Source organism: Eutrigla gurnardus (genome assembly GCF_963514095.1).
Source record: "Eutrigla gurnardus genome assembly, chromosome: 4".
Taxonomy (NCBI): domain Eukaryota; kingdom Metazoa; phylum Chordata; class Actinopteri; order Perciformes; family Triglidae; genus Eutrigla; species Eutrigla gurnardus.
The window spans coordinates 8,705,319-8,728,050 of NC_139918.1; the positions used below are offsets into that span (position 1 = coordinate 8,705,319).

At 42.1% G+C, this 22,732-nt stretch overlaps 1 protein-coding gene across 1 annotated transcript in view; it reads left to right on the forward strand.

Moving 5' to 3' along the window:
* nmnat2 (nicotinamide nucleotide adenylyltransferase 2) overlaps positions 1 to 19,360 on the forward strand; it is a 129,838-nt gene extending 110,478 nt beyond the window's left edge. Inside the window, exons 2-12 of the mRNA XM_084008180.1 lie at positions 4,270 to 4,379; positions 9,246 to 9,334; positions 11,407 to 11,474; positions 11,693 to 11,771; positions 12,470 to 12,596; positions 13,471 to 13,551; positions 14,221 to 14,265; positions 14,469 to 14,545; positions 17,344 to 17,445; positions 17,536 to 17,603; positions 19,058 to 19,360. Of these exons, the coding sequence (XP_083864306.1) occupies positions 4,295 to 4,379; positions 9,246 to 9,334; positions 11,407 to 11,474; positions 11,693 to 11,771; positions 12,470 to 12,596; positions 13,471 to 13,551; positions 14,221 to 14,265; positions 14,469 to 14,545; positions 17,344 to 17,445; positions 17,536 to 17,603; positions 19,058 to 19,160 (924 nt within the window). The 5' untranslated portion in view covers positions 4,270 to 4,294 and the 3' untranslated portion in view covers positions 19,161 to 19,360. The remainder of the gene's footprint in view (positions 1 to 4,269; positions 4,380 to 9,245; positions 9,335 to 11,406; positions 11,475 to 11,692; positions 11,772 to 12,469; positions 12,597 to 13,470; positions 13,552 to 14,220; positions 14,266 to 14,468; positions 14,546 to 17,343; positions 17,446 to 17,535; positions 17,604 to 19,057) is intronic.
* Positions 19,361 to 22,732: the final 3,372 nt, after the last annotated feature.

The window sequence follows — 22,732 nt, forward strand, 5'->3', positions numbered from 1 at the left end:
GGTACAACGGGGCTCCTACAGGCTGTTCAGATTCAGCTCCTGTTGTTACGTAACGAAGGGAGTCATTTGTCATAGACTGAACTCCTCTGATGATAGGAGATATCCGAGAGGGGGCGTTCATCACCGAGGTGAAGTTCGGTGTGTCCTGCGGTGAGACAGCAGTGAGATAGCGGTGTTTCACAATGTTGTCACTCAGAGACACACAGATTGCTCTGTTGCCGGTTGTACAAATCAACATAAGTGCTTATATTCGGTCCCAGCTACAGAAGAACAGAAGAGATGTTGGTTACGTTTCATTTTTAATGACAATGTGCCGGCTACGGTCCGTGTTAGCTTGTATGTGTGTGCTAACCACTTCACATCAGACTGCTTCAGTAACGAGGGTCAGAACAAAGCTGGCTTTGCCTCGACACTGATCCTCGTAAAAGGATCTGTCCCAACCATACGGGACCAGCAACTTCACCTGAGACACATAGGAGCCATAGCGATACATCCACGTAAACATTGGCGCATGCGACAGACGGAGCTCATTAGCATTTAAAGGTGCAGACACAGAAACAGCCTGTTCTCAGTAGAGCTCATTTGAGCAACTTTTAGACAGCTGGAATTCAGGACCATGGATGGGTTTGGGGCAATGCATATCGAATACAGTGTTGTTGGACCTCTGACAGCTGTGTGGAATTGATGAAAATCTGTATAATATGGCACCTTTAAGATTCCCTGTTAGCATTTGCATTGCAGCACACATGGTGGCAATCCAGAAACACACATTCATACTATTTACACGCATACACCAACAAAGCACATAGTAATGCATGTCTACTGTAAATATAACAGTATTCATTAACATCATAGAACACAAAGGAAACAGACTGAATCAGTCAACAGATAAACACATAATTTAACACAGAACACACACTCAGGAATACTTATTCATAACTAAAGTTTCTTAAATGATGCCCTTTTAGTGTGTTTTAAACCATACATGTTATTTTGTTTTAATATGATTTGGGAGTGTTGCATTGCTCTCTATATTACTGGACTGGTTGGTCTTTGGTAAAGTAAAACAGTTGAATATATCTGTACTAAAGATAGAGCGTGAATGGTTGTTTGTCTCTACATGTCGGCCCTGTGATAGACTGGCGAGCTGTCCAGGGTGCACCCTGCCTTCGCCCAATGACAGCTGGGATCGGCTCCATGCCCCCCGCGACCCTGAATACAGGATAAGTGGTAGAAAATGGATGGATGGATGGATGTACTAAAGATAGTGTTTTAATAAACAAAAAACAAAAAAAAATCAATAAATACAGCAATCTATTTTTCCATGTCAAATAGAGATGCACATTTATGCATTTCAGTGACATTTTTTCGCAACCCACCAGAAAGAGCTACACAAGCTGCTTTGTTCTGGACCCCTGGAGTCCTGAGGCCCATGGCATGGATGGGCTTTTCTTGGATGCTAATCCTGCCTTAAATTAGCAATGCAACTGTATTTATAGAGCACTTCACACTGGCATAGAAACATATTCATATATATATGCTATATATACAGAATACACAATGTTTGTAGTTGAGTTCACATTATCGCATATATGAAATACGAAATATGAAATGTTGTAATGATATTTCACTATGGTGTATATTGATATATGCACACGAGTGAATGAGTGGATCGATTTTGGTGTGTGTGGTCTACTGGGTGCAATGTTGATGATGCATTTTAAACATTTTAAAGAGAATATTGGACTTTTATTTCGTGGTCCATTTTATGTTTATTTTTATGGCATGGTATGGCATCTTCAACCGCTTATCTGGTGTCGGGTCACAGGGGCAGCAGCTTCAACAGGGGACCCCAAACTTCCCTTTCCCGGGCCACATCAGCCAACTCTGAATGGGGGATCCTGAGGTGTTCCCAGGCCAGTGTGAAGATATAATCTCTCCACCTAGTCCTGGGTCTTCCCCGTCACCCTGAAACCCCTCCCTAGGGTGGCACCCAGGGGGCATCCTTACCAGGTGCCCGAACCACCTCAGCTGTCTCCTTTTGACACAAAGGAGAAGCGGCTCTCCAGTCCCTCACAGATGACTGAGCTTCTCACCCTTTCTCTAAGGGAGACAGCCACACTCAGCATCATATTTTACATATAATAATAATACATGTATTTGTATTGCACTTTACATTTCAGTAATCTAAGTGCTACAGAGCATGTAAAAAAGTGCTTTTTAAAAAAGATATGTTTTTAGGTTAAAAACATCTGTAGACTGTGGGTGGTGATGTGGGTGCAAAAGTGAGTTGAGGGTCCATTCTAACACCCAGGTTGGGGACAGATGTGAAACGGGAGATGTTTTGGCCAGAGAAGGTGATACTGGTGATGGTGGAAGAGCAGAGCTAATGTGGTGTGTCGACTAGGATGGCTTCCGTTTTGGAGCTATTCAGCTGTAGGAAGTTGAGCTCCATCCACGCCTCTATCTCCTGCGGGCAGGTGGTCAGTGTGGATGTTGGCAAGGGGGCAGAAGAAGTGGGGGTTGTCCTGAGGTAGAGCTGTGTGTCATCAGCATAACAATGGAATGGTATCCCATGCCTGCTAATGACATTGCCCAGGGGGAACAGGTAGATGGAGAAGAGGGTGGGGCCCAGCACTGAGCCCGGAGGGACACCGCAGGTGATGTTGTGGGTGTGTGATGTCGCTTTGCCCAGGGCAACGTGCTCGGTTCTGTCAGTAAGATATGAGGTGAACCAGTTGTGTGCATTTTCTGATAGTCCAATGGTGTATTGCAGGCAGTGGAGGAGGATGTTGTGGTCAACTGTGTCGAAAGCAGCTGTTAGGTCCAGGAGGATGAGTAGGGATGGGGAACCGGTATCTGCTGCCATCAGGAGGTCGTTGGTGACCCTGACCAAGGCTGTTTCTGTGCTATGGCCAGAATATAAATATATATATATATAATATATATATATATATATATATATATATATATATATATATATATATATATATATATATATATATATATATATATATTTTATATTAAGATCTGTTTCTCTTCAGTGCATCAGTCATAATAATCCCATGATACAGCCAATGATACGTTAAATATGATGCTTTTACTCTGGATACTTTAAGTGTGTTTGACAGATGATTCTGTGGCGTATTTTCATTCTTGCTGCAGTAAAGAACGTCCACATTCTTCTTCCAGTGCAAAGTTCCTGTCCAACAGACAGACAGACAGTGAGCAGTATTGATTTTATCCTCACGTCACTAAATCACCAGGCCCACTTCTTCAAATGCACAGAAACAATCCAAAAATCAATACAACGTTCTCATCTAGTGGTTTAATAGACCGACGTGTTGTTTTAAACTAATTACATCATTCCAGCTCCACGCTGAACGTCTAAGCACAAACTTTCTATAGTAACCAAAAAGTGAACCAAAAAGATGACACTGTTTTATTGATGGATTTCACTTTTTTTTTAAAAAGAACAAAAGTGAACTCTGCGTTTCGTATGTTGCTTCATCGGAGTCACTTCAGGCTTGATTGACATCAGGTGACTTGGTGCCAATTCGCAAAGAATCACACACTCCACTTCACCTCTGTTACACAAGGAATAAGCCAAACTGAGCAGAAGAAATTGGGTATACATATTACATTAACAATACATTTCTATTACCAGATCCAAATATATCAAAAGTACAACAAAGTAGATGTTTCGGTAGCCTGTCATACACATTTCCAGAACATTAATGTAATAAACTCATGGCACATTAGAGATCAGTATTAATTATATCAGAGAATGACATATTACAAACAAATATACTATATATAGTTAAATATCAGTGTAAGTAAGAGAGGTTTTTGTATTAATGGCTCAACGACACAACGTAGGTTAAACAGCATGAAACTGATTAATGATAGAGGGATGACTCTCAATGCAGGGAGGCAGCTGGGCCATGGCTCCCATACTCCCTAGAAATGACACAATCCACGCATTAGTGGAGGAAAAACAGAGGGGCTGGGGTATCTTCCGTTTTCTGTGTTTGTTACAACATGTTTGATTATCCTATATATTCAAGTAACTCAGCACTGATGTGTGAGTGTCTCTTTAACACGCTGACGCTGCTTCCTGCCGCAGACACAGCAACCTCGCCTCTCTCTCTCTCTCTCTCTCTCCCTCTCTCTCTGCGGCGGCCGCCTGCTACGAACAACCGACCGGACCGATAAAACAGAACCCACACAAGGACCGGGACCGGACCGGACCGGAACACAGGGAAACAGAAGGAGAAGGAGACCGACAGGAACCATGACAGAAAACAACAAAACCCACGTCATCCTGCTGTCCTGCGGCAGCTTCAACCCCATCACCAAGGGACACATCCATATGTTCGGTGAGTGAGTGAGTGTGTGTGTGTGTGTGTGTGTGTGTGTGTGTGTGTGTGTGTGTGTGTGTGTGTGAGAGAGAGAGAGAGAGAGAGAGAGAGAGAGAGAGAGAGAGAGAGAGAGAGAGAGAGAGAGAATAACCTGAATCCTGCCGAACAATAACATCAGGCTACGTATGTGAATCAGCGCTTAAAACCATCTAAATATGACTGAGGTCTGGTGTGACGTGTCGGGTCGCTGTCCATCGGGGGGTGGTGCTGAAATGGACGGCGGCCCACACCCAGCAGAATATGTAGAAGACTCAGACGAAGAGCACAATAATAATCACACGTTAACAACACAGTGTAACCGGATCATGGCGGTCCGGACCCGGTTCCAGGAGGGAAGACGGACACGGTCCGTGTTGAGGCTCCGCAGGCCTCACGCGACGTGTGGCGCAGCCCAGAAAACAACCCTCGATCCCTGAGGGTCCTCAGAGACCCAGGACAGACAGGAACACGATGCACAGGCGGGAGCTAGTGCCTTGCTCAGCGACTTTAGACAGAAGCAGATGGGCCCAACGAGAGAAAGTGACGCTGAAATGAATTATTCAGATTCCTGCTGTCACAAGATAAATAGAAACATGCAGCTGTTTTTGTTGTTGTTGTTGTTGTTGTTGTTGTTGTTGTTGTTGTTGTTGTTTTGGTCGTAAACAGGGTTTATAACCAGTAACCTATTCATAATAATAATTAATGGACTATAATACATTAAGATAGTTTAAATATATTATATGCGTGGTTTATTTCAAATCTAACCCCAAAAACATTTTTTTTTAAACAGCCCTTAATTTGTAGCTTGAAATGACCTTAATTTCAAATAAAACAAAAAATGTAAATAATGTAAAAAACTATTTAATATACCATAACCCATCCATTTATATAATCATTTTCACCTTATATTTAAGTGTTTTCACTGCTTTAAAATCCTGGCAGTTAAAATATTTATTTAAAAAAAAACTACAGGCCCGGAGGTAGAAGGAGTCGTTCTCCAATCGGTTGTCTGTGCCATCGGTATGTTAGTTAGATCCTGATGGGCAGGTGGCACCGTGCGTGGCAGTCTCTGCCATCAGTGTGTGAATGTGTGTGCGAATGGTGACGTGTGATGAAGAGCACATTGGGTGGTTTAGGGTTGCTCTAGTGTTGGGGAACTAGCAGGAGCAGAATCAGTTTCCAACAGACTGGAGAAGGGCTATATGAATGCAGGTCCATTTATCATAACATAACCACTTATTATGACCACGGAGCTGACGTTTTCAAGGTGCTACATAAATAAAGTTATTATTATTATTATTATTATTATTATTATTATTATTATTATTATTATTATTATGTGGAGGAAAATGTCTCCGGCTGACTCTGAATGATGATGAATGACCTCAGAGAGAGAAATAACATCAACAACATCATCATAAACTCAGACAGCAATAAGATTATTATTATGGAGGTTAGTGTTCCTGTTATTTTGTCCACCCTCTGTTCTGACGTTTCATATCACTCTTTGATGTTTGATGCAGTAGCACAGCAGCCATGTTCCCATGGTGACCTATTTTCTCCCCGTTGTGTCACATGCAACCGCTCTTCTTCTTCATGAAGCACCTGACGCTGGAGGTGTAGAAGAAGAATTCATAAAACATCCAACATGATCCCAGAAACATTCTCCTGGTAATGTAATCTTACGTTACAGCTGCACTGAAGCCTCACAGCTGAGGGGTCAGGGTTCAGCCTTCTGTCTGGTTCTGGTTTTCTTTGGCTTACTCCCACAGTCAAAGTAGCAGGCCAGTTCTGAAACTGAAAGTGAAGTCAATGCTGAAATGCCTTAATCTAGCATTCTCTCTGCAGGCCACCAGGGGGCAACTCCTCTGGTTGTAAAATAAGTCTGATTACGTGGAAGTCTATAAGAATATGACCCCACTTCTCTCTTGATGTATTATCTCAGTAAACACTGTAAACATGAGTTTATGGTCTCAATCTCTAGTTTCAAGTCTTCTTTAATCCAGCATGATGTTCATTTAGTACAGGGGTCTCAAACTCAACTAACCTGTGGGCTGCTGGAGGTAGAGTCTGGGTGAGGCTGGGCCACATCAAGTATTCCACAAAAAAAGGGGACCAATGTTAGTGGATGCGATTTATATTCAGGTGCGCTCAATAATCCGGAAATTACGGTACAAGTGACCAACGTTGCTAATTCGTGTTGTTGTCACGAGCCTGAGCTATGGTAGCCCACAAGTGCTAAAAAACACAAAACGCACAGGGCAACGACTCAGGCAGATAAAGTGCGGGCCGCACTAACACCAAGTTTTGATTTCAGGTGGGGGCCGCAAAATATCATTCCAGGGGCCGCAATTGGCCAGCGGGCCGCAAGTTTGAGACCCCTGATTTAGTACATTATGGTCCATTTAGAGTCCAACAGACCAGAAAGCAGGGGATGCTTTAGGGGCGGGGCTACCTGCTGATTGATAGGTCGCTACCACAGCACCATGACTGTTTCTACCAATACAATCAGCTTCTAAGATGACTTTAACACTTTAAAGTTGACCTGAATTATGAAGCCTTCTTTGTGAGCAGCGTCACACCAAATGATGGATCCAGATCCAGTAAGGTTGATACTCGGGGTACCGCTCTGCCGCTTGTGTTCGTCATATCCACTGGTCACAGTCCATATATGGTCACTTCCATTCGTTGATTGCAAAAATTCATTTGTGATCGGCTCCAGCCCCCCAACGACCAGCGTTTCTAAAGAAGTTACTCAGATGAAGTCAGCAGCCTGAATCTGTAGGGAATAATCTGAGTCATCAGCACAACAGATCAGAATGAAAACAGAAAACAGTCTCAAAGTCATGATGCTGATTGATCCATCAGCGTTCTCTTCAGCTCAATACATAAAAACATCATCACCGATGAAGAGAAAATAAAACCAAACACAAAGAGGATGATAATTTTGTTATTTAAATCAATTATCACATTATTGTGACGTATTATTCACTTATTCAAAGCATGTGACATCACAAAACAACAATCGTTATAACGAGATTCTCATTGAATGAGACACGTCGATTTTGTGTTATTAAAAACTTTGTAATATTACAAAATAAATATAATGGAGAAACCTTGACCTGGTTATAACACCAGTTTAACACCGATTACTATATATTATATACTATATAAGACCTACCGAGGTAAACAAGTCCATCAGAGAGAAGATTGGCTATTTCCATGTAGTTATTATTCATGTTCATCAACAAAAACACATTTGTCACAGAGGGCTTTACAATCTGTACAACATAAAACATCTTCTCTCCTGTGACGGGCTCATCAGATAAGGAAAACTCCCCAAAATCCCTTTTAACAGAAAGAAAAGACTTGTGGAGAACAAGTGAGGAGGGATCCTGTCAAAGGGATCTGCCACCTATGTGCATGTCATCTGTACAGAAAAAAAAAACAATAAAAACAATTACAACATAGTAAATCCATATTACAGAAATGATACATTAGCAGTAATAGCAGAAATACTTACTAATAACAAAAAAGAATAACAGTGGCAGAGGGTATGATGGAATGATAATAATAAAGCAGAAATAGTAGCATAGGAGTAATGTTAATGAAAATATAAAATAATAATAAGACAACTACACACCGGTTTAATTATAAAAGATCAAAAAGGTTGGAAACATCCGATTAATCTGTGACATTATCTTCGTCCTAATTCAGCAGCCGCATCCTTTCAGAGGCTGCATCTGAACATGAATGCGTCACAGCGGCTGCAACAAGCCTGTCCCATTTCCAAGACTCCTTCAAATGCAGCCTGGAATTGCCGTCTTCTTTTCCTGGATGTGGAGAATCCAACTAACAGAATCCTTCATGGCCCAACTTATCCCAAGATTCATTGCATGTCGCTGGTTTTTAATCAACATGGCATCTACGAACGGATCAGCAAGAGATGCAGCAGAATGCGCTCTCAGCCTGAAGTATATCATGAAGCCTATCCTCCATCAGAGAATAAAATAAAAAGAATATGTATTTTCATCAGATAACGTCAGTTAGCCCTTCTATGCTCTTTCTTGTCAACTGCAGCTTGTTGCTAGGCGACAGGAGCGGCAAGGGGTGGGGGCAGCAGGTGATGCAAACAGGAAATCCTCAGTAGACCAGACCATCTCGTTTCAGAGACCGCTCGGTTCAGCCTTGCGGTCTTCAAAGGCCTGACGTAGAGCACCAGGGCCGGCCGAGGCATAAGCAAACTAAGCAGCTGCTTGGGGCCCCCAAGAGGCTGCCCAATCATGTGTGGAGATTTTTTTTTGTACATATTAAAGAAATGAAACCGCTGACATAAAAATCAATGTATGTACGCAAAAGAAATATAATTCTGATTTAATAGGGCCCCTTAATCATACAAAATGGGTTATGATGTCTGAATGGTGCCCCTCACATAAATATCACAGGATATGTGATTTGTGATTTCTCTAATAATTAATTCAATTTATAATGTAACATTATAGTGTGACATTTGTGTCAATAATCGGGGGCCCAAATCAAATTCTGCTTAGGGCCCACAAAAGGCTTGGGCCGGCCCTGTAGAGCGGATGGATGCTGGATTGGGACACAGCTTATGTGTTGCCCTTCATAAACCCATCACATGTTTTTTATGGAAAAGTGTCCTCTCTAAAGCAACTCTAGCTGTCAGATAGTCGTGGTAGTAGAAGTATAAGGTAGCAGGAAATGGACTCAAGTAAAGTACAAGTAACTCAACATTGTACTGAAGTAGTACCTTCCTGTTGTGTGTTTTACACATGTGTTTTTAATTTTCATTCCCAAACCTTTTGTCCGCTTGTGTGTTTGCAGAAAAAGCCAGAGAATATCTGCACAAAACAGGTCGCTTCATTGTGATCGGAGGAATCATCTCACCAGTGCACGACTCCTACGGAAAACCAGTAAGTCCTGATGGTGAAACACGACAAAGATATGCTATATGCAGCATGTAATTCAGACTAAGTGTGTTTCATCACATGACAAATCGTATCCAGCAGCAAATAACAGCTGCAGAGTCTCTGCTCTTGTTTTCCTCTCTTCTTCTGCTCCCGCTGGAATTAATGAAGCTCTTGTCCTACTTTTCCTCTGCCTCGAAAAAACACACAACATGAATAATAGATACTGCAGAAACACAGTTTCAACCATCATCAGGAATCTGTGACTTTCAGCTGTTGGTTTATTTATGTTGGAGATTTTTCACACCAATTATTTCCTTGTTAAAATGTCCAGCTGATGAGTCACCAACCTGGCAATCATCACAAAGGAATACACCAAAGACTGATTACTATATACTATACTACTATAAGTATTCAACTATATATGTAGTGGTGGAAGACATATTCTAATCCTTTAATAAAAATGCTAATACCACACTGTAGAAATAATATGCCATTTCTGCATTTACCATTGTCATTGCAACTGTTGTAGCGGGCCACGTCCATACAGAGTAAAGCGACTTACGTCAAGTCACTGGGGTTTTACAGTAATGACTACCATTGGAGGAGTAACGTTACGAACAACTTAATGTTTAACAACTTAATACAACTTTGTTCTGACCATTTTCTGTAACAAAGTACAACATAAAGCAACAGAATTAGCAAGATAGCTAACTGTCCAGCTCTCCACTAGCCAGTTGGCTAGCTTGCTAATTCCGTTCCTCTGAGTTATCTTATTATATCTTCCTGGTCAGAAAGTTTGGCCCTTAACTCGTTCAACATTTTTCAATGTATTCACACCATTCAAACACAGAATATTCTTCTCAATTGGGAATCGACCACGTCTATTTTTCAAATTGATATTATTCATAGTTTTAGAGATATTTTTTTTTTGCCATTTTGTCCCATTCATCCATGTTCACACTTTTCAAGCATTTTCAGGGCTCATCTAGTCATTCACACTTCCAGATAGAAACTCCATTCAAACTGTGAAACGTTCACAGAGATTAGGACTCACACGAATTCACATTGTTTTTGCACAGTCACAGTTCAAATATTGTTCACTTAGCTTTTCAACAAATCCTCCATTATTTCACAGTTTTTATATATTATGGACATTATTCAAAGTTTTCAAAGGCAGCAATCTGCATTTGGATTCAGCTTGTCAACAGGGAGCGTTCACAACCGCAAGTTCTTCAGAACTTGCCTTCTCTAGTTCAGTTGTAGCACTTTGATCATAGTTCACTGTTGTTCTTAAGGTATACTTGATGAACAGCTACTTCTTTACTCAGACGAGGACCTAACACTTGTTTCTATTTTTTCGCTCTTACTTTATCGGCAATGATATGTTGTGGTTTCTTTCTTTTGACAAATGTACTTATTGTATGTCGGTTTGGACAAAAGCGTCGCTCAATGCCTGAAATGTAAAATGTAATGTAATGTAGTTCTTTAACGCTACACTGGTTACAGAAAATGAGCCAAGCTGCAGGCTGGTGAACAGCAGTAGCGCTGGGTCTAATGGTTCCTCCGCCTCACTCCGCTGCGGAGAGGAACAGGATACCTAGCTAACTAGCGACCTAGCTATCACCTAGCTAACTAGCGACCTCGCTAACTAGTGGCCTAGCTTACTATCCCAACATCTGTCTCCAGAGCTGCATCAGCTCTCTTCCTGGGGAGCCACAACAACACGTTCCAGCCTCATTGACGTGTGCTGTGACCATTACAGCTAACAACAATGGTCATTGTCTTTGGTGCTCGTCACATGACCACTGAAAACAGTTCAATGTACAATGTTCTACTCCTCTTTTATGTTTAATTGTCTTAAGTTAGTAAGTCTGTCCACCGCCCAAAGTACTCCAAGCCTTTACTGTGGTAGTTCCTGTTACATAGGGGTCTCCAGCACCACATTTTGCATTCACATGGTGACATGGTGAAAACATTATCGGCATGTCTGATAACAGATGTTAGTGAAGGCTGGTCTCATGTCTTCTCCGATATATATACCTCCCTAACACTGTGTATCTTGTGTGTGTCTGCAGGGTTTAGTGCCCAGCAGACATCGTCTCACCATGTGTCAGCTGGCTGTCCAGACCTCTGATTGGATCAGGTGAGAAAACTTTACACTACTTTACTTTTCTCTCTACAAAACTTTCAGATTTATGTGAAAAATGGAAATTACTTTCATCTCAAAGCAGAACTACCTTCAGTGACCACACAAGTTATATTATGAGATGTTGAGTTGTGTTGTGAGATGTGTAGTTATACTGCAATGACACATGCATTTGTGTTGTAAATCAATGTTGTTGGCTGTGGGGTTTGGTGCAGGGTGGACCCCTGGGAGTGTTACCAGGACACCTGGCAGACGACCTGCAGTGTGCTGGAGCATCACCGTGACCTGATGAAGGTGAGGAGATATTTCTCTGTCAATTTATTTTGAAAGAATTATTGAAGACAAAGCCTTCTTGGATTCTTTGGGTTGCCTCCTGGAAAGGGTGCTTACTGGGGAATCTATAGTTCTGCTGGGGGAATTCACAATATGTCTTGGACACTTGGGTGAGAAGAAGAGAAGAGCTGTCTACCGCTCACTACCTGGTGGTGAATTGGATCAGATGGCGGGTTAGGCGGCCAGACACACCCATCCATCCATCCATTGTCTACCGCTTACCCTGTATTCAGGGCCAGACAGACCCGATATACCCAAATGTGTAGGGTGAATTGGGAATGCCTGGTTGATTCCCCTGTCCACCACCTCTTCAACTCACACCTCTGGAAACATTGTTGTGGGGATGCTGGGGACAAGAAATCAGAATGGGCCATGTTTAAAGCCTCTATTGTGGAAGTGGCTGCTTCGAGTAGTGGGCGGAGGGTCATCAGTGCATGTGAACGGTGAAGGAGGCCTTTCAGGCTTGGCTGGACTAGGAGGTCTCCATAAACTGGGCTTGAGGTGGCCCAAATAGAGAGAGCTGGTGGCTGTGTGGTGGAGTCATCCAGAGACACACGCAAAAGATACAAGTTACCAAGAATCACAATTTTTGTTCCATCTCGATTAAAGTGGGGGGGTTTCAGAGAACATCTGTTGATCATAATATTTTTATTCCTCAGAGAGTCACCGGCTGTATTCTGTCCAATGTCAACACGCCATCCACAACTCCTGTGATTGGTCAGCCACAGAACCAGACTCCAACCATCTACCACAACCACAACAACATGAATCACAAGCCCACAGCCAGTGAGTTACCTTCCTCCATATTCATCATTTATCCATCCATCGGTGACAGATCAAATTAAAGGAGTTAGGGATTCTTTTTATTGGTGAACGCTAGAAGTATTCTAGAAAAAAAAGTCATTCCACCTCTTTTCTTGCATCCATTTTTAATGTAGAAACAAACATCAAAACATTGAACTTTTGATAAAGATCAAGTTAAAAGTAGCTGTGAAAGTGAGAGGGCAATCCTCTCACTTTCACAGCCAACTGCATAGACTCTCATGTGAACTGACACCAAGCTTAGGATGAGGCTTGTTTTCATAATAAAAGCCCCAGAAGTTAACTGTATCTTAACAAGGAAGTCAAACCTAAACAACAAAGAACAGGAAACTGGGGATCACACCAGTTTTTCTAAATCAAAGTGATCTTGTCAATGCTTAGAACTCAGCAAATGTTTTGTCCTTCGTCCAACAAAGACACTTCCTTTTCAGTACACTCATTTAAAACCTTGCTATAATTCATCCATTTGAACTTATTTAATTGCTTACTTTATGTTCTGTTATTCATCCCTTCCCTGCTTATCAGCTTTTCAAAATACCTTAAAATATATATATATATATATATATAATACTATTGGCATTTTTTGACTGTTCAATGGCATTCTTAAAAATTAAAGCCATTTCAACTTTTACAGCTATTTCTATTACCTTATTTTTACACATTTAAGCTAGCATTTGAGCATAGCGTCAGCTTTTCAGCATCAAGCATTCACAGTGCAACTTCTTCAGAAAATGCTTTGCTAATTTTTATTTTGTGTTTTATACATTGCCAGATATTTTTATTTATTAATGAATGAAAGAGGATTCTAAACCTTTCTCCCATCTTTTTTTCTGCTCAGTCAAACTGTGGGGGAAGGTCAGTGAGAGTTTGGGGAAGATCTGCTGCGTCCGTCCTCACATGGAACGTTTCACCTTTGTCGGTAAGTAGACGCAACAAAGTGAGTAAAGTACACATTCAGAAAGGAGGAAGACAAACTGCAATCCTAAGCCAGTAAACGAGAATTTACCCTGCCAGTCCTTTTAACATGTAAGCAGATATCATGTTCAATTGTCAGTTTTAAAAAGCATTATACTAACCAGTTTGTGTTGTTTTTATGACTCTTTAACTTTGAAAGCAGCATGAATTGATTTTGTGAGGATTTGGCAACAGGAATAAAACCTGTAAATATAATACAAAGTGTTTGCAACCAGCTGCCAACTTCCATATCCTGCAGACATACATACATATGTAACCATATTGTTGGTAGCATTGCATCTAATCACGATCAAACAGTTGTTGTTTAAAAGACAAAAACTGAGCTCCACGTCCTACATCTATTTCCCGTCCAATCAAAAAAGTTGATCTGTAGAAAATAATTGGACGGCCTGCCTGTCTGTCAATGCTTACTTTCTGATTGCACACTGACGGTTCGGCTTCGGTTCGGCTCTTACATCTCTGTTTTTAATTATATGGAATTGTCCTTTTATAATGTGTTTCATTTGAACTTGCCTTAACCCTAACCCTTTCTTGGCACACTCAAGACCCCGTACCTTATTGTATGAAGTGAAAATACATTAAATTACGTGTGTGTTCTGTTTCATTGTGTCAGATGAAAATGCTAACTTGGGGACTGCGATGAGATACGAAGAGATCGGTGAGTTGTCTCTTCAGTATCTGAAATCTCAACAGACTCCTGTGTCGTGTCCTCTGGTTTTCCTTCCTGCTGTGTCTGAACTCCTTCTGGTTTGTTTGCATCCAGTAAACAGGTTGTTTACTGAGTAAACATGCTGTTCACCCAGTAAACATGTTGTTTACTGAGGACATGTCTCTTTCCTCCTGCCTGTTTGTCGTCTGTAGAGTTACGCATCTTGCTCCTGTGTGGCAGTGATCTCCTGGAATCCTTCTGCATCCCTGGTCTGTGGAAGGACAGTGATGTAAGCACACTGTAGCACCACCCCCACCCAACATATAGCCCCGCCCCTTTCCCTCTTTCCTCTGAACGCCATTGTAAAAACCCCACAGGTTATTTCGATGGTTGACAAAGGAAACGCCTGCCGAAGAACGCAAGCATGCAGTGTTATTCTTCTCTCATGTGTTAATGAGCGAAACATCATGCTAATATGAATTCTAGCGGTTAGCATACAACAATGAAAGAATTCAAGGTTTCAAAAACCAAAATGTCTTTACATAATGCTGTCAGATTCGTATAATAATATTATATAACAATAACAAGCACTTTTAGTGGGCTGTTGTGCACAGATAGGAGTACATTTGGTTATTACTGAATTATGAATGATTCGCAGGGATACTCATTAATAATATAAAAAAAATTTATGTAATTAATAGATTATTCATATATAGGATTACCTGGGCATCACCCTGGGATCAGGGAAAGAGAACCAACCTTGAACTCAGCCTCAATATTAAAGGTTAACACTCAAATGACACTTACAGCCCTTATCCAGATACACGTGCACAAAAAATAAAAGAAACTATTGGTTCAAATATGGTAGAATTGATTAAATCCCAGTCATAATAACACTACAATTAATAAACCTTTATTAATCCTCTAAAACTTAATACACAAACTACACATGAGAGGCACACACATATGAGGTGTGTGTATGTGTGTGTGTGTGTGTGTGTGTGTGTGTGTGTGTGTGTGTGTGTGTGTGTGTGTGTGTGTGTGTGTGTGTGTGTGTGTGTGTGTCTGAAAAAGGGGTCGGAGAAAGGAGAGGGAGGAGCAGAAAGAGAGGGAGTGTGCAACATAGCTGACACAACCACATGGGGGCGTGATTCCTCCAGATGTTCAGTAGGGGAACATCTGGAATGTGGGCATTTAACGACACTATATTGCCAAAAGTATTCACTCACCATCCAAATAATCTAAATCAGGTGTTCAATCACTTCCATGGCCACAGGTGTATAAAAGCAGCACCTCGGCATGCAGACTGTTTCTACAAACATGTGAAAGAATGGGTCGCTCTCAGGAGCTCAGTCAATTCCAGCGTGGTACTGTGATAGGATGTGTATATATATATATAGATATATATATCCTGGTACTGTGATAGGATGAGTATATATATATAGATATATATATCCTGGTACTGTGATAGGATGTGTATATATATATAGATATATATATCCTGGTACTGTGATAGGATGCCACCTGTGCAACAAGTCCAGTCATGAAATGTCCTCGCTCCTAAATATTCCAGTCAACTGTCAGTGGGATTAGAACAAAGTGGAAGTGATTGGGAACGACAGCAACTCAGCCAAGAAGTGGTCGACCACGTAAAAAAATGATGGAGCGGGGTCAGCGGATGCTGAGGCACAGAGGTCACAGAGGTCACCAACTTTCTGCAGAGTCGATCACTACAGACCTCCAAACTTCATGTGGTCTTCAGATTAACTCAAGAACAGCGTAGAGAGCTTCATGGAATGGGTTTCCATGGCGATCAGCTGCATCCAAGCCATACATCAGCAAGTGCAATGCAAAGCGTCGGATGCAGTGATGTAAAGCACGCCGCTACTGGACTCTAGAGCAGTGGAGACGTTCTCTGGAGGGACCAATCACGCTTCTCCATCTGGATATCTGATGGACGAGTCTGGGTTTGGCGGTTGCCAGGACAACGGTACTTGTCTGACTGCATTGTGCCACGTGTAAAGTTTGGTGGAGGGGGATCATGGTGTGGGTTGTTTTTCAGGAGCTGGGCTTGGCCCCTTAGTTCCAGTGAAAGGAACTCTGAATGCTTCAGCAGACCAAGAGATGTTGGACAATTCCATGCTCCCAACTTTGTGGACCAGTTTGGGGACGGCCCCTTCCTGTTCCAACATGACTGCACCAGTGATCAAAGCAAGGTCCATAAAGACATAGAGGAGAGAGTTTGGTGTGGCATCGAAACAAGTTTCCTCCCAACACTATTTTGCTGCCGCACCACAGCGGCTTCCGAAGCTTAGCACCGCCCAAGACCTTTGTGATTGATTGAAAGAAATACAAACGAGCCAGAGTGTTTTTTCCCCTGATCCTGGAGATGTGATATACTGTAGCCAGACCCTTCTACTGTGGAGACAGGGCTGGCAGAGTAAGACTGGTCCTCTCGTTCAGCAGCGGAGGAGGCAGCAAGTCAAACTGGTCCAGAAGAGAGCGGGGCTTAGAAGGTATCCTTCTCTTCTGGCTCGACTTCAGGTGAAGGATGGTCCTTCTCTGTTGAAGAAAACAGTCATTCCGTGTTTCTTCCTTTTGCATGTAAAACTTTGGATCAGGATCCAAAAAAAGGTAAAGAGAAAAAGAAGGAATAAAGGAAAAACACCCTGTTTCTCGTGCAACGAGTTGGGGGAAAAGGAATTGCTGCAAACCCATGGTCAACGGGTCACTTAGAGGAGTAACTTGGGTTACAATGGAAAGGCTGTGTGTGAAGGTGCATGCTGACTTTTTTAACCCGGTGACCTCATGGCCGCTCCACAGGGGTTCCTGTGGCTGTCAGCCTCTTACCTACGTAAGAGGTGCAAAGCATGATGGGGTATTGCCGCAATTCCATTGTTAGGCTGCCGAGGCTCCACGTGGTCATCCTTTGTACAACCATATTTTAGGGTTCAACTGTTACATGTAGGCCTCCTTTTGTCTGTTGAGGTCCCAACAGGACATCGAGGAGTTGCTGCATGAAAATATGCATGATAGCCACAACTATCACCTCCAGGGGCCAAAGACAGCCGTGTTTCTGTGTTTCAGATGGAGGTGATCGTTGGAGATTTTGGCATCGTGGTGGTTCCCCGTGATGGAGCTGACACAGAGAGGATCATGAATCACTCCTCCATTCTCCGCAAGTTCAAGGTCAATATTAAAACTCCGGTTCCGTCCGACATCAGCTTTCACCCTGTAGAGAACGTCCTCCTTCATCGTCTCATCTGTTCTTGTTTTCAGGACAATATTATTGTGGTGAAAGATGGGATGAGCCACCCAATGTCTATCGTCAGCTCAACCAAGAGCAGGTGAGGATTTCGAGTTGCTCTCTGAAATCACCAGTCATAGAGGTGAAGTCCCGCCCCTTCCAATGTCCGCCATGGATCCTTATTTTGGAAAAGTTAGTCAATGGGGAGACAAATGATTTGATCCTGTTCCATAATGAATAACCAACACAGTTTCACTGCAGTTTGTGAACTAGTCACAGAGTTTATATGATGTGAACAAGAATTATCCATTCATTTCGTGTCACTCAGCACGACGTTCAAACTAATGTATTTAAATGGAAAGTAATGTTCGTGACTTCACCACATTACACTACAAAACGAACGATGCTAGGCAAGAAAAGGGAAGTTAGGTTTAGAAAAAAACATCATGGTTGGGCTTAAAATCACTACGTGATGGTTAAGGCATCAAAATGAACGAGACACTGAGAGGGATGAAAAATGGACCATTCTCTTCCCTACACAAAACCAATAAATTGCATTTCCTGACTTTGTCACAAGCGGCTGGGAGACAGGGCGGGAATCACACACGTTTTTCATTTTGTGAGTCAAAAACCTCTCAGTTCATCGTATCATATAGTTTAGTGTGAAAGCGCTCAGTGAACTACATCTCAAGTCTCGCATGACTTACGTCACCACCACAGCCATTAGCTTGGCCTTCTAGCTAGCTAGCTAGCTAGCTAGCTAATGTGACAACGTGAGTAAAGTTACATCCTGGTACCGGGAGCCTACCGATGTTCCCCGGTTCCTATGTTCCCCGCATTGTATGTTACCTGGGAACATAGGGATGACCTCCAAATAGGCCTAGCCTGTAGCTTAGTGCAAAAGAAACATGTGATGGTAGGCCTGCTGGCCATGCTGAGAGCCTAATGTAATGATTGATAGGTAAGATACTAGATACAACAATTTACAGCCTAATCTCTCCTCATCATGTTTGGATTAAATCAACAAAGGCATAGGTTTATGTCATGCAATTCAGAAATTATGGTGGAATTAGGACCAGTTAAGGATGATCCCCTGGTACCCAACACACAGAGAGACCTGTTGCTATAGTAACGTTACATCCTGGTACCCAACACACAGAGAGACCTGTTGCTATAGTAACGTTACATCCTGGTACCCAACACACAGAGAGACCTGTTGCTATAGTAACGTTACATCCTGGTACCCAACACACAGAGAGACCTGTTGCTATAGTAACGTTACATCCTTGTACCCAACACACAGAGAGACCTGGTTAGTGTGAGTAACGTTACATCAAACATCATACATTTAATTCATGGTCAAATTCAAACAGGATCAACGAGTGATTTCTCTCTCACGGTTGACTGCTGTAGGCTCCATGTTTTTTTTTCCAAAATAAGGTCCCATGTTGTCAGTCCTGTTTCATTATTAAGTGGTTCCCAATGCTGGAGCTGATGTTCTGGAGGTACGTGGTTGTTATAGGACAGTGATAAAGAGTTTTTCCCCCCCATCAGACTGGCGCTGCAGCACGGTGACGGCCATGTTGTGGATTACCTGAGTCAGCCCGTCATCGACTACATTCTGCAGAGTCAGCTGTACATCAATGCCTCTGGCTAGAGACAACAACCTGTCTGCATGAGCACAGGAAGATTGCAGGAAGGGGGGGGAGGGGGGGCGGCACCTACACAACCATGTATATAAACATAAACCTCCCCCCTCCACCATCATTTAAAAAAAAACAACCTCTGTCTTCTGTGTCCAACATATATACTCTTCTTTCAGCTTCCCAACTGGAGTGTACCTCCTTCCGTCTGTGTCATGTGACATCACCATCAGGGATGTGGGTCCAGGCGGTGGTGGTGGTGGGGGGGGGGGGGGGGGGGTAGTGGTGTTAGAGAGCAGGTGTGGAGGTAAACCCTAAGGGCTGTAGACGTATCACTGAAGTATTTCTCCACTGTTTGTTTTCTGTCTTTAATAAAGTTTGTGGGTGCATGACACACACAGCCAGGCATGCTCGGTGTATCTGGGGCAGAAAAGAACCTTTTCAAACCAGCCTCACGGAGGCAGGTCGTGAAATAGTGACCACGTTCAAATCTACTTGGACATGATTTTGTCCTTTTATCTTGTGTCATGTTAATTTGTTAACATTCATTTTGTTACCTAAATGTCATTGTGCTTAGTCATTTCAAACCCCACGGTGATGTTTTTACTCTAAGCAAAGTGTAAAAAAACATCGTGTTGCAGTTATGAGCAGTACCTCCAGTTGACATTAGGTTAAAAGTCATGCTGAAATAATTCAAAATTGTGTACATGTACACGAATCAGTCAATAATAATGTTGTCTCTATTTCACGAACTGCCATGAGACTGTGCTGCACATCTAGCTTCAATGTGTTATTGGGCCTCATGCAAGATCCATCTGTACTTCAATAATTATCTTCTCCAAAGGAAACATGCTTAATTATACCAACCTAAATTGAAATATAAAATAATTAAGCAACTAAAAAAAATAGATTTAGATGAATAAACAAAAAAAAAATGAAGCTCCTCATTGAAAATACTCTCCACTGAAATGCCGACTATAGCTAGCAGGTCTTGTACCTGTAACTAACTAATTAACTAACTTGACTCTGTGGTGTTTGTTGTTGACTTGTTTTAGTTGAAAACCCTGCAGAATGTTTTTGAATGTGCATCACATGATGTCATGTTAACAGGCTGAGACACATCACCTGCAAAACCATTGTCTTTCTATGGAGTGGCGATCCTGGCATGTGCTCCTCTCTTGCACTGGACGCCGTTTTTCTAGCACTTTTTAGACACGCATAAAATATTGTCAATGCAGGGCACAGAATCACACCGCTCGTCAATGTCTCTGTTGTCCCAGGCAGTCATTCAAATGGGGCTCTACTTAAACGCTTCCATCCTGTTTTAATGCTGGTAAATGTGGTCGGAATGGTCTTTTTCCCATCTCATCCAACAGCAGAGCAACATGAATACACATTTGAATGATTTGGCTGATCTTTTGCCCAACACTCTTTGCCAAGGGTCGTTTTTGAACGACGAAGCCTAGTGGCTGCGTAGCGTGAACCGGACGTGTCCTTCAGACTGAAGCAATTCGAACACAGCCGATTGTGAAACACAGCTTCATCAAATTCGGCTGAAACAAACATAATACTCATCAAAACTGTCTTGGTTACCTCTTTCCACAGTTCTAACAACCACCAACTCTGATTTGGTCTAAACTTAATGCCTAGTGTTAGATGTGAAAAGTTCTCAAACCCACCAGACTCCATTAAAAAACACAATCAGTTTAGCTTTGTTTAAAAGTCCTTCCACTTCCTTGATTTGTTCTCGATGACTCTCTCTCTCTCTCTCTCTCTGTTTCACTGCTATTAATAACTCGCTGAATGATTACATTCATAAAGAACTTAAATAATAGGCCTCGTAGATTTTGTCAGACTCCTGAGGTGAAATAACTGAAAGTTTACTGCCATATTTCCCATTTAAAAAACAATGCATTGTGCTGAAGGTGTTGGTGTTTGTAGGAGCGCCAAGGACCACAAATGTGTGAAAACCTAATGTAACCAGAGAAACCTTTTCCAGAGCTTGTCATTGACCAGTTGGTGGGGTGACCTCATGGTCTCAAACACAGTTGTTTTGCTCTTTTAATAACGTTAAATTTTAAACCTGCGTCTTCACTGGGCTTTATCCGTCTTTCCGTTGACTTCATAACCCTGAACACACGGAAGGATTTAATAAGAATCCAGAAATGTTCTTGCATGAGGCCCGTTGTTCTCTTCATGTCTGGAGGAAGTCTAATCAGCTGGTGTCTCAGCAGCTGTAACTGTACATAGCGACCTACAGGTAAACATAAACTGACTACAATCACACTTTGACACATGGAGGAGGATGAACACACAGGGTGGACTCTACTATTGAGATTTCAAGGCGTCGAGCACCGTGAAAATGATCGATGGTGATGAACTTTTGTAAAAACCAATCCTCAGCAGCAGTGGCGGTGTTGTTGGGTTGTATTTTCTTCTTCATGTGCTCCTCTTAGCTCTTATTACCGTAGACTGCATGCTTACACATGTTTGGTTCTGGCATGAATGTTCATCGCTAGGAATAAATATGATCTGTTGTGAGCGTGTTTGAAAAAAAATATTTACATTATGTATAAATATATAATATACAATGGGGACATCATCGCCCATGTTTGTCCATTTTCTATTCACTCTGTAAATGTACAGCTCAAGACCTCATCTATGTCAAACCTGTTTATTCCTGTGTGTGTGCGTGTGTGTGTGTGCGCGTGTGTGTGTGTGTGTGTGTGTGTGTGTGTGTGTGTGTGTGTGTGGATTCCAGGGCACTTTTTGTTTAACCATGTAGCTGAAAATCAATCTTGTTTTCTGTATTAATCTACCTTTTGTTCCTCCGGCTTCTGTTGATTGTAAACTGTGATACACTCTTAAAAATGACTTGTCATCTTTAACAGTTCAATTGAACAACTAAAGCTGATAGACGACGCCCTGACACTGGCACAAAAAGACAGACAGAGACTAAATACACAAGAGACTAGTGAGACACCATGACACGTGAGCAGGCTGAACACTGATTGTGGTAAACAAAGGGAGCAGAGGAAAGCTGGTAGTCAGGTGGCTTAGCGCTCATTTTCACATAAAAAGCATCACATTTTGCACAAGGCTTCCTCAGGACCTACAGAAGGGTTTTAACTTCGGGCCACCTAAGATTTTGAATACCTCCATACAGAGCATAAAGAAATTATTGGTCAACATCCATGAAAAAAACCTTTACTGGCCTAAACTAACACTAACACTGGCTTTTTTTCTTCTTTTTTTTACCTTTAATGATGGGTGTCATCCACATGAATACTCAAGTTTGAATGAAATCAGGAAGTGGTTTATATCTGGTGCAGGAATAGTTGAGGAGAGACGTTGAGGTAAGGTAAGTGGAGTCTGTGGCAGGAGTTGCAAAGGCAGATGAGTGAGGAGGCTGGAGTTTGTTTGGCGGCTGGAACAGAACAGAAAATCTCCACAGGAGAAGATAACGACGGTCTTCCATGCGGAAGTCAGTCAATACACGAAAATACCAACAAGATGCAAACAGTGCAGGGACCCTTGAGGAAACAGGAAACTGACAACTGTAACAGCGACTGAGGAGTCCACACGA